General features: G+C 33.5%; 1 protein-coding gene and 1 long non-coding RNA gene across 2 annotated transcripts in view; one reads left to right on the plus strand and one right to left on the minus strand.

The window, feature by feature from the left end:
- PHIP (pleckstrin homology domain interacting protein) overlaps nt 1-13,100 on the minus strand; it is a 133,794-nt gene that overhangs the window by 59,350 nt on the left and 61,344 nt on the right. The window contains 3 exon segments of the mRNA XM_047734612.1: nt 2,233-2,458; nt 3,604-3,671; nt 3,674-3,731. Of these exon segments, the coding sequence (XP_047590568.1) occupies nt 2,233-2,458; nt 3,604-3,671; nt 3,674-3,731 (352 nt within the window).
- Nucleotides 1-13,100, plus strand: part of LOC125102942 (uncharacterized) — a 63,031-nt gene that overhangs the window by 12,402 nt on the left and 37,529 nt on the right. The window contains exon 2 of the long non-coding RNA XR_007128234.1: nt 4,311-4,617. This is a non-coding gene — a long non-coding RNA (uncharacterized LOC125102942). The remainder of the gene's footprint in view (nt 1-4,310; nt 4,618-13,100) is intronic.

The raw sequence follows: 13,100 nt of genomic DNA on the forward strand, positions 1-13,100 counted from the left end.
CTGCATTCAAGCTGACTTATCATTATAATACCCATCATCTATAGATCTAGATTTACAAATAGAAAAAGTTACAAATAATGCTAAAGATTTTTTCAACAAGTGTTTTTCTTCTGTTCTATATTGTACTTGGCTAAGTCAAAAATAATGAAAGAAATGATGTTTTACCCTAAATTCTGTGACCTAGAACACTTACAAATTCTATGACTCACTTTGAAGCCACAATTATTGCTAAGGGTTCTCTTGTGGTCCTATACTAATAACTAGCATCTACACTTTTTCTTACAGTAAGGGCAGCTTAGTATGGAAGAACAAACAATGGAATAAGTGTCAGAGCTGCATTTGAGTCCCTGTGATTTCATATACTTTAACTTAAACAAGAGATATGTTGTTAAATTTTCATTTTCTCAACTTTTAGAATAAGGATACCATATGAATTAAATGAGATTATTTACGAAAGTCGTATACAAATGGGTTAAATGGAGGAAAAAGTAATAGCCACAATAATTAAATAGCACTGATATTTTAATAAATGAATCCTTTCCTTATTTCCCTGTGCCTGAAACCTATTCTGAAACCTGGGCAAGATCTGATTCCATTTCCCCTCCAAGAGACTAAAGACATTTATCTTAATTTCAGTCCTATGATCAAGACTTCTCTATTAATTGAGACTACTCTGAATACCTGCCTAGATTTACTTTTTTTTTTTTAAATTTCATTTATTTATTTGACAGAGAGACACAGAGAGAGATCACAAGTAGGCAGAGCAGCAGGCAGAGAGAGGGGGGGAAGCAGGCTCCCCGCTGAGCGGAGAGCCCGATGTGGGGCTCAATCCCAGGACCCTGGGATCATGACCTGAGCTGAAGGCAGAGGCTTAACCCACTGAGCCACCCAGGCACCCCCCTGCCTAGATTTCTTGAATACAACCTGCTTCTTAGATTCCTTGAGTTCATGCTGTGTCCATGTGTAAGATATTTTAATTTCATATACTGCAGACTTTCAGGTCGGGTGAACTGTACTACTCTCTGCAAGTAGCAGCAGAATCTATTCTTCTAATGCTTCCCCTCACTCTCCATCCTGAGTGGGCATGACCACCTTCAAGAGCAGTCCTTCCTATCCAGTATGTTCATCTTCATTACAATTTCATGCCCAATTCTTAGAGGAAAATAAGAGATGGGCCCTCTGGAATGCAATAAGACTGGTTTCTCTGCACAGCTTACAGAATCTAAATTCGTTATATAAAGGTTACTTGTTAAATATTACATCCCTTATGTGTCCTTTACATCTACTTAGAAATTTTGTCCATTATGCCAGAGTTCAGAACTTAAAATATTTTCTTAAATTTTTCTTTTTAAAAAGATTTATTCACTTATTTGAGAGAAAGAGAATGAAAACACAAGCAGGGATGGACAGAGGGAGAGGGAGAAAGAATTCTGAAGCAGACTTGGCACTGAGTGTGAAGCCAGACTCAGGGCTTGATCCCACAATGGTAAGATCGTGACCCTGTGCTGAAACCAAGAGTCGGACACTTAACTGACTGAGCCACCCAGGTGCCTTCATAAATTATACTAGTCTAAAATATAACAAAGATTCTTAAATTACAAAACTGGTTTAACCTTTTTTTATAATGGTTTCTATTACTTTCACTTAATAAATTAGTGCTACATCTCCTGTCAAAAGGGAAGGTCTACAGACCTTGTCTCCATTTCAAGTCCCTTTTAATTTGTCAACTAATTAGACTTTCACACTCCATTATTTCACCAAAACAGCTGTCAACACTTTCACTCCTACCTTACTTAAATTTTTAGAAGTTGATCACTTCTTAAAACAATCTTCAATATGAATAAGCTATCTATTCTTATTCTTTCTTTCACATCATACTATTCCTTTAATAACATTATCACAAGCTTTAACTATTTGTTTATAACTGTGTTTATTAATCTTACTCCATGAGAACAAGGATTGTACCTGATAAATTCACTACTGAATACCAGTTTACCAGGTGTCACAAAGATGAATGAATAAATGACCAAGATTATTGCTTTAACTCTCCAATGTTTCTTAATCATCTTGCAGTATATAATTCAGCACTGTTTATAGGATTTTAGAGAAATTTTTAAAAATAATTTTACTTTTCATTTGTTCAAAACAATAACAAAGCTTTACCCAATTAGCAATTTTACAAGACATCATTAGAAATGGAAAATTTGGCTGTCTATGAAAATGAGCCTTTACCTGAGGAAGTTACTCCCATTTGAGGGATAAGTTGCTCCTCCCTGCAATTTTCACGACCAGGAACTAATCTCTGATATCTTGATGGATGAGGATTACCATCAACATCAACCAAAAAAGGGGGAGGCATGAGATGAGGTGCTTGCTGAGTCTGTTCATCTAATACAAAGTTGTTGGCATCACGAATAAGGGGCCGATAATCACTATGAAAGAACATCTGATCTGCTATCTATAAAAAAGGTCCACAAAGATTGGAAAAAATAAAAATTTATCATTATAAATTTCTAATGGAAGGCAATGTCTTAATGTAAATCATGGTATTAAGCAACAACATAAAACAATACTTTTTCTTGAGTTAATGGTAAGTCTTTATTATACTTCTACATTAAATTTTATGACCAGAAAGCAGCTGCTTTGAATTTTCTCTGCAAGAAGGAAAAGACTGTATACATAAAACATTAACATGATAAAGTTGTGTAATTTCAAATTAAATGTTAAAATCAAATCTAGGTATAAATCACTCAGCGGTACTTCTACTTCCATTGAGCTACCATGAATTATCTTATTTTTTAAACTATTAAACATAGTAATTACCTGTTTTAGCATTTTGCAAAAGGAAATCACTCAATGAATTTATTCTTTGAATTAAACTCCAATGAAGTCACTTATACAATTTAAGAAAACCTTTAAGTATACAATAAATGTTGACATATATTAACACAAAAATCAAATCATGGCATGATTTTCCAAGAGTTGATAAGCATTTTCTCTAGATTTTTTGAAATAACACAAAATTATTAATATGAACTCAAGCCTGACACATCTGTAGTTTCAAAATTTTATTGATTTGGAATTCTATGAACTATTCAATTTTTAGGTCTTTTAATCACTAAGATAAGCTCTTTAATATTTAAAAATATTAGCTACCATCAGCAGGCCATATATTTTTGAGAACCTCATGAAAGCCACAGATTTATACCCCAGATAAGTACACTTTATCCATATAATAAAACATTTCACGTAATTTCAGAGTCTCTCTATGGACAAGTTCTCCCATCCCTGGCTTCAGAATTACTATCTAGATTGCTCTTGCAGGCTACATAGAGTTATTCCTTCTGAAATGTAAAGATGATTAAGTAAGATCTAATTATTAACTAATGTCTACTACAGAGAATAGGAACTTAACAACTGCTGTGTTCACCCTCCTCTCTAAAACTTAAGTCCCTAGAATACTTAAAATATGATTGATTCTTCAAGCTTGAGGCTGAAAGCATAAACAATGCTCAACCACTCCTGAAATATTCCTCCTAACCATCCATGGATTTAAAACAAAATAACCAGGAAAAAAAAAGATACGGAATCATCATACACTACCTTGTCATATTTACTACTGGAGCCAAAGCCAAAAATAAGAAGATGTCCATGAGAGTCTGTGCATGCAAATGCTGACCATCAGGAGAACATTTGCAGTCAAACACTGCACCATGTCCTTGGCCTTCAATCTGAAATATATTTAACCAACAATCAAAAAGTTGCCATTAAAATATAAAGAAGTGGTCACTATCATTACTAAAAATTTTATGATAAAAGAGATGCAGAAGTATACATCCCAATGGAGTGAAGATTAAGTATAACAGAGTACAATAACAAAATTTGTGAATATCATGAAAAGTGCCAGATTAATAGCCTTGAAAAACAAAGTGTTCTCTTTATGCACACACAGACCAGACACAATTCAGGAAATAAAACATCAATTTCCCCCACCCATAGAATTCTGCTTCAAGTCTTTAAGCCACATTTACAATGTAATTGCACCTTACATTCCATTTTATCTGCATTTAATCAAGCCCTTTCAGCAAAGGCTGACAATGTGTCGAAACTGTAGCGATTTTTTTTTTTGTTTGTTTGTTTGTTTTGTTAACTCTTGGAAGTAGTAGCCAGAGATTATTGCTCACAAGACACTAAATCTTTTTCTTTTTGGTAATAAATTCCCTTGATGGTCTGACTCGTCTTTTAAATGGTGAATTTCAAAGGTTAAAGAAAAGGTTTTTTTTACCTGATAATTGTTTTCTGTTTTCCAGTTCCATTAATCCAGAACGAATGGGTTTCTCCCTGCAACCTGTCAATCAAACAGAGGTGGCCAATCACCACTCTGAATTTTTTTTGCTCTCAGTGCTTCTTCAGACTATGTTCCAGTTGAAACTTCTTTAGCAGTGTTCTGAAAGAGGTAAAAGTTCTAACCTATCTAAAGCACATCTAGGGACTGAATTTCAGAAAACAACTAAAATAGGGAGTTGACCTCCCTAACAAATAACAACTAAGGATGATTTTCAACAAATGCGATTGGATTTCTGGATTAGCAGAATCGGAACGCACACACATTATCAGGTAAGAAATACCTCCTCTCTGTTCCGGTATCCACTGATCTAGAACGACTGAATTTTACTAGCAATATCCCAATATTTCAGGAAATGCTTAGAAAAGAGAGAAGTGGTAATTTTCTTTCTTTAGTGTTAAAAACAGCGCAGGAATGGATGTACAGTTCACCATATATGGAAGTGAAATTAAAATTTAGAAGAAGAATAGTTGATTTCTCAAAGAAAGTTTGCATTTTGGTCAAAAGAGAAACTATTACTCTAAAAGAAAGGGTTCCGCCCAAGAAGTTAATATATTATCACAAATTAATTGACTCAAAAAGAAAACTAGTTTCTCTTTAGAGCTTGCTGAAAAGAAGGAAAGAGTGCACTGGTGTTTATTAATGTATTTTAGGTAGTGATAATAATGGAAAAGAAATAACTCTCCTTAAAATTAATCATATGAAAGAAAATCAATAAACTTATCTAATGACTAATATACTGAAAGATTAACCATACAGCAAGAAAATGAAGAGTAAGTGAAACAGGATCATTTCTTGGTTGTGAAGAAAGCTGGAGGAAAAGACAGCGGACAAAGGAAACTGAGTCCTTGAGTCTAGGTTAAAACTATTCAAAAAATGAGAAAGAACTATTTCTCCAAATTCGCATATGAGCATTAGTAAACACATGTATCTTAGTATTTGCAAAAAATGAGATACTACAAATGCAGAAATGTCAGGATTTAGGTCTCTTTTTCAATGTTTTCTAGGCAAAATAAAAAGTTAAAATAACTTATAAATAAGTAACCACTTGAAAAAATTCGATCTCTAGATAGAATTTAACATCAAAAATTCAAGACTTAAGAATTCAAACTTCCTTGGTTATGTGCTATTTTTATTTATTTCAGTTCAAAATTTCACAAAACATGAAAAACAAAAAGCAACAACTTTAAAACTACTCTAATATAATAAAAGCTTCCAGAAATATAATACTATTGTTATAAGCCTATGTTTACAATTCTAAGTACACAGTAGGACAGAGGAAGAGATCTAGAAGAAGTCTATGGGGCACCTGGGTGGCTCAGTGGGTTAAGCCTCTGCCTTCAGCTCAGGTCATGATCCCAGGGTCCTGGGATGGAGCCCCACATCTGGCTCTCTGATCAGCAGAAAGCCTGCTTTCCACTCCCCACCCCTGCGCCCCCCCCCGCCTCTCTGCCTACTCGTGATCTCTGTCAAATAAATAAATCTTTAAAAAATAAATTTAAAAAAAAAGTATGACACAGCAACGACAAAGGATATTTGATATACGTTCATAAGCATGGTATCCTTCACATGATGTTTAGGCAAACTTGCTCTATGTTTTCCTTTTTTTGTTTTTTTGTGAGGCGGGCTATATGAGGATCAATCAATCCTATTTCTATGCTACCTACCAACGTTGCCAAATTTACAGTTAGAAGATCTCTAAAAGAATACTTTGGAGATGTGGAACTTACAAAACTCTAAAAAGGCAAAGAAAAGATATCAATCCTATTGAAGATCACGGGGTTTCCTATATAATACGTGACATATGAATATGGCTGGGCAGTATCAACTTTCTTGGTATAAGGCATCTGTGTAACTTCAAAGGGACTTTTATGTAAACAAATAAAAGTTTATTTCCACAACGTCAGAAAAAAGTAAAAGCACATTATTTGGCTTAACCATTATTCATTAAGGAGGCATTAAAAGAGTCTACTTATGAATCAATCAGAAAAGTTGTCCATAATATAATAAATTAAAATGTCAAATTTATCTTTAGTAATGGTTCCTCCAATAATAAACACATAACCATAAAATGTAGACTAGGCTTTCCAGCTAATACAAAAGAGGAAAATATTTTATTTTCTCTATATAACTAAATATACTGTAACCATTTTTATGATTATGCTGCAATTAAGGTAAGCCAAACAAAAAAAGTTAAGTATTTCTCTCTGAAAATGATTTCATTTTCTTAAATCAGGCTTAAAGTATATAGAATTCCCAAAGAAAAAAAATTTAATCATGAAGGCACTATTACTCATGTATAACTAAAAAACAATGCAGCTTATATTAAAAAACCCGAAGGATGAAGGAGGGCCTGGGTGGCTTGGTAGGTTAAGTGTCTGACTCTTGGTTTCGGCTCAGGTCATGATCTCAGGGTCCTGAGATCGAGCCATGAGTCTGGCTCAGCCCTCAGCTTAAGTCTGCTTGTCCTATCTCTCTAGCCCTCTCTCCCTGGGTCCTTTGGCTCTCTCTCTCTCACTCTCCCAAATAAATAAATGAAATGGAAACAAACAAACAAAACCAAAAGGGTGAAATATCTTCTCTATCCATACTGGAGTTATATGGGCCTATGATAAAATTTAATGTACTGCTTAACCCAAGAATAAGTCAACATAAAATTTAATATCGTATACAACTGATGCCAGTATTTAATGTATGCTGTAGAAAATTAAACAGAAAGAAAGGAATAATAATGACTAATTGTCCAAGTGAATTTTAGATGAATTACCTCTCATAAAATCAAGCATACTTAAGAAACATTTGGGACATATGTAAATACAGACCACACAATAAAATTCATACACATTAAATCACAATAAGGAAAGCTGAGAAAATCCAGGCTGTGGTATTTACCAATAAATGCAAAAATTTCAAAGAGAATAGAGATTAAGATAAAAAATTTATTCAGCAATAATGACATAGAAGTTATTTTGTTTTTAAAGCAAGAGATGAAAGGATTAGACAAGTTAAAATAATAATTCCTCTGTAGGAAAGTCTCATACTGACTAAAGAATTCTAGAAATATTTCCAAGAAATGAGTAGTACAATCTTATAAATTTAGAGATTTATAATGAATTTGAAAAATACAAAAAAAGTTTGAAAATGTCCTATTTAATGAAGTATGCTAGCACCTTTTTCAAGGCAGAATACTATTCACAACTTCTAATGTAATTTTTGTGAAGCAGAAAGATGAATAAAGATAAATAATTAAATGAGGCTTTTGACCCAAGAGACTTCTCTGGTAATGGGCAAATCACCTAATCTCTCTGTGAAATGACAGAGATAATTTAAACGATCACGAGAGTCCTACCTAGTCCTAAAATTCTAACATCTGATACTCAAAGCAAGACTTTTTGGAAGAATTAGACAAGTCTGGAAATGAGATATGCTAGAAGTACTAGAATGCAGACTAAAATGACAGGTTCTAAATTATATCAATCATGAGGATCATACATACAGGTGAATATGAGAAGTATGTTGTCCTAGAGAGACTCAACACAAATCAGGAACATGGACTATTTTAACCAGAATCATCCTGTTAAGGAATTATTCCATGTCTATAACCAGGGTCAATTTTTTGGTCTCTTTTTTTTTCTTTCTTTCTTTCTTTTTTTTTTTTTTTTTTAAGATTTTATTTATTTGAGGGAGGAGGGTGGAGAGGGAAAAGCAGACTCCCCGCTGAGCAGGGAGCCCAATGCAGGGCCTGATCCCAGAACCCTGGCACCATGACCTGAGTCGAAGGCAGTGGTATATTTTTTAAAAATGAATGAGACTGGTGCGCCTGGGTGGTTAGTTAACAGTTGGTTAAGCATCCAACTCTTGATTTTGGCTCCGGTCCTGGTCTCAGGGTTGTGAGATTGAGCCCCACCTACAGCTCTGCACTCAGCAGGGAGTCTGCCTGAGATTCTCCCTCTCTCTCTCTGCCCCTCTCCTGGCTAGCACACACACATGAACTCTCTCTAAATAAATAAAAATCTTAAAACAAAACAAAACGCACTGTTTAGAAGGGAGCATCTTACCTAGAAATTGAAAATTATGAATATATTTTTTAAGATTTTATTTTTTTGAGTGAGTGCAAAGAGGGAGAGGGAGTTACAGACTCCCTGCTGAGCAGAGAGCAGGATAAGGAACTCCATCCCAGGAACCTGAGATCATGACCTGAGGTGAAGGTAGACACTTAATTGACTTAGCCACCCAAGGTGCCCAAAATTATTAATCTTTTAAGTACCCTAACAATTCTATGATATAGACTCATATCCCAAGAATAAAATAGCTGGGAAATGGAATTTATGCTAAGAAATACCCTTATAAAATCCTTATGTATAAAGAACTTTTAAAGTTTATCTACCTGGGGAGAAATAAACTTAATTAAGAAAGTACACTAGAGGGTGCAGCACCTGGGTGGCTCAGTGGCTTAAAGCCTCTGCCTTCGGCTCAGGTCATGATCGAGGGTCCTGGGATCGAGCCCTGCATCGGGCTCTCTGCGAAGCAGTGAGCCTGCTTCCCTTCCTCTTTCTCTGCCTGCCTCTCTGCCTACTTGTGATCTCTGTCTGTCAAGTAAATAAATAAAATCTTTTAAAAAAAAGAAAGTACACTAGATAACTGAAGACAGACACTGTCATATATATGATTAAAATATGCTTTTGCCACTTTCTAATCATTATGATAGTTACACTGAAACAAAAAATTTATCTTAAGGGAAGTTATCCACACTCTAATAGTCTGGGTGTCATCAAATTACTTTAAAAGGCCATTAGTAAATGAATGTTTCCTTTAATACTGAAGATACTTTAATTTATAATTAACATTATTACATATGAATTAAAGATAGCTATTTAAGTAGTGCCAAGATAAGTAAATTTGTGTAAAAAAGGAAACTGCTGGCTTGATAGAAACAACAGATACATTAAAGTGGTTCTGAAGAATCAACTCTAATTTTCATCAAAAGAACATTTTATTATCAAAATAAATAACTCATCTTCAGATTTAACCACATTCTGTTTAACCATATTTTAATTTCACTGAGGGCTGCAACATTACTAATCAATCCTCCTTGTAATCTATTCTCATTCTTTGTCCCCTGACATGGTATTAGCATGGTACCTTTCTAATACATTCTCTAGAGATTTTCTTCTTGTCTCCATTTGCTAAATATGACTACTTCTAAAAGTTTAGTTTTAAGCCCTCCACACTGCTCTTTCTCCATGGGGTAAACAGCATTCTACCTGGAAGACTTCAACATCTCTCTTCATTCCTAGCTCCTCTAAGTATTCTGTCTCCAAGTGTTGCCTGGCCATTTCCACATAGGTCGTCCAACACTACTACATCACAATAAACACATAAAGACAAACTAAAAATAATCAGTTTTTCTTCGTATCATTCATATTTCCATCAATATTTTTAATACAACACTCTCCACATATCAATTTAATTAGTTTAATTTCAATTATTAAATCTTCTGTCATAATCCAGCCCTAATCCTTCTATCAGTCACAAAATACCAAGTCAAACACGCATATTTTTCTTTCACAAATCTCCTACCACCTAGGTAGGATTGTGATTTCACTGATAAAAGTAGTTATTCCCCAACTTACTCAACTTTGTACCTGAAATACTACTGCTGGCAATCAAACTTACTCCCTTGTTTCTAAAATATAACTTATCAAAAATCCCACTATGTTAACTATTCTTCACACTAACAAGATAACATGAGGCCATTAACAATCCTCCTCAACTTATGCTTTTTATCTAATTACTCACTCTTCAAAAACTATTCCAAACATTCTAAGTTACTCTATGCACATGTCTTAACATTTCTTACTTCCTTATTTATAATATTCCTCATACTTATAAAATTAAGTATCTTTCTTACTAACTCAATTTTTTATTTTTCAAGACACAATTTTAGTTCTTCCTCCTCAACAAAACTTATTCTGACCATCAACCCTGAAGGGATCCCTCTATCTTCAGATATAGCAATTATCCTTTCTCATATGCCATGCTATCATTGCTGGCTAACAACAAGGACCACCTCTTACTCTTCCTTGTGGTCCCCATGTTTGTCCTTATGCACAAAACAGTCAAATATTTGTTAACTGAACTGTCTTTCACCTGTATGTTCACATTCTGCATAATTGTACAAACTTCCCTATTTAACTATCAGATCTCAAACACCCTTGTGATAGTAACTCACAGACCATGTCAAAGAACTACATAAAGTAATTCACTAAATATAACACAGGATTAAAAGATACAAACTCACATTCACGGCAGCAAATTTTAAGATATGTTTTTGATACCGAAGAAAAGAAAGAGACAGAATCTAAAGAACCCCAGAAACCTGAAAGAAAGTGATAGTAACTAGAGTTCATACTCAGAAGACTGAAAGTAATTCCTTACCCAGAGAGGCTGAAACGAGGATAGGAAGCATCAAAAAAATCCTTTTAACATAGAGAGCAGATATATAGCATCTTGTTAGATGATAAGAGATAGGGAATGAAAGAGATGGAAGGATGAAAGCAAAAAAAGGAAGGAGAGGAGAGAGGGAGAGAAAGAGAGAAAGATTTATCTTGAAATCTGGATTCACAAGAGAACACGATATGAGATTACTTATTTTGATCTTCTCTTTCTGCCTTTCCTAGATATACGCAGCTACAATTGCCTAAAACTAAATTAGAGGTCACACTGAGAACATATTGTCAGAAGTATGCATGTGCAAAAATTCTGAGTGGTGGATTGGCAGCCTCTGCTTGTTTGGAACGTTGCAAGGAGAAATATATTGTTCTGGATTAGTGGACACTGGAACATTTTTTAAAAATCTCAAGTGAAAGAAAGGTTAATTATAAAAATAAGGAAAATTTTAATAAATAAAAATTGTTATTTGGAATTTACTCATGAAACAACAAAAGTAAAGCAAAACTCAAATTCAGTAAAATTTCTTTCTAGAAGGAGACATTGTACTCTTCAATTAAAATCAAAACCAGACAAGAGGCAACAAACTACAGCTTTGAGTAACATGACAGAAACAGAAAGATATGGAAAGAGAGGTAGTCATAAACACAGCTAGAATAATAGATACAGAGAAAAGAAAGGGAACAGGGAAGATAAACCAAAAGCAAAAGCGCCAGAAACATGAGGAAAGCAAATAATGTGGGGTCTATCAATCCTATTCCAAACATCCTTTACTTGCTATCTTATAATCAAATGGCCTTGTAACTAAGAAATTTGCAAGTCTCTTTTCAAATTATTATTCATTTAAACCTATAGTTAAAACTTAGCTATTCCGTGCTTTAAGGGAAAATGGGCTATAAAACAACTTTGTATTTAAAAACATTTACGTTAAACTCCCAAACTTGCCTACCTCTTTCAGGGAACTGGACTATTACAAAATCCTTCAAATTCAGTTCAGAGAGTTTGCATACATTTTCAAGTTATTTCTGGGAATAACTTATCTGCCTTTTAACATTGAACTGAAGTTTCAGAGCCTTTAAACTAGAGTTTAGAACAACTCTCAAAGCTGTACTAGGTTTGCTAAACTATATCTGAATACTTTGGAATATACTTAATATATACTATCTACCTTCAACAAAATACCTAAATATACTTTTATCTTGAATATTTAAGTTATATAAGGACTGTTCAGCTATAACATGAATAACTGACATCATTTTTAGAGGAATGTTGATAAGTAAAGCTTAAGGGCTGGAATTTATATGTTTTAAAAAATAATAGAATTGTCTTATAATCTTCTCTACAATATTCTCTTTAGTTTCATTCTCTGGTTTATCAAAAAAAGAAGAAGAAGAAGAAGAAGAAGAAGAAGAAGAAGAAGAAGAAGAAGAAGAAGAAAGGCTCAAGGTTTTACCTTATATACATTTCCAGCAAATGCTATTAAAAGTTTATTTTCAGATTACTTTATTTTTAGTTAAAGATGAAACAATGGTGAGGAGGGTGCAAGGAACATATATTGTCTATTCCACTTTATACTCTGTGTTATATCATCTTACTTGTCAAATACTTCTTGTACTTCTTGTATATAACAAAAGCAAACCCAACACCCACCGCCCCAACTGCTTTTATCATTCAGATCCTCAGATTAACAGGAAATCTAGCAGTAAAGATAAGCAAAATAACTCCATAACTTTCTCTAGACAATATTACTAGCAAGGTGAGAATCTATTTAGATTTTGAAATGATATAAATTTTGAAATGATATAAAGGGGATTATTATAAGCAAACAAGGAATTAAATCTTTATCGCAATTCTTAATCGCAAACCTTGTTTACAAATTCAGGTGGTCCTAAAATAAAGTGTCATATTTTTAAAAGTATTTAAGTCAAGATCTGATACGGGAAAAAAAGAATTTGAATATTTACCAGAATGATGAGTATCAGTGCAATATTAATATATAAATGTATCATGTTTTAAATGATATATATTTAATAAATATATCAATAGTTTTTTATTAAAATTCATTTTAAAATTACTGTATATCAAACAAGGGCACTTACAAAATTTAACTTTTCACCACCTGTGAAAGGCTTTTCTATGATACAGAATTCTTGAAAATTTCTAAAATTTCATTTAATTTTCGTAATAGGTAAGAAAGGAACAGTAATATGCTGAGTAAGAAAATAATTATTTGTTACAGGATTTTCTTCTTGCAAAGGTATTATGAATTTCAAGGGGGAAATCTAATTATTATAAAAAGAAAAAC

This window comes from Lutra lutra, chromosome 6 (genome assembly GCF_902655055.1).
Source record: "Lutra lutra chromosome 6, mLutLut1.2, whole genome shotgun sequence".
Lineage (NCBI taxonomy): Eukaryota > Metazoa > Chordata > Mammalia > Carnivora > Mustelidae > Lutra > Lutra lutra.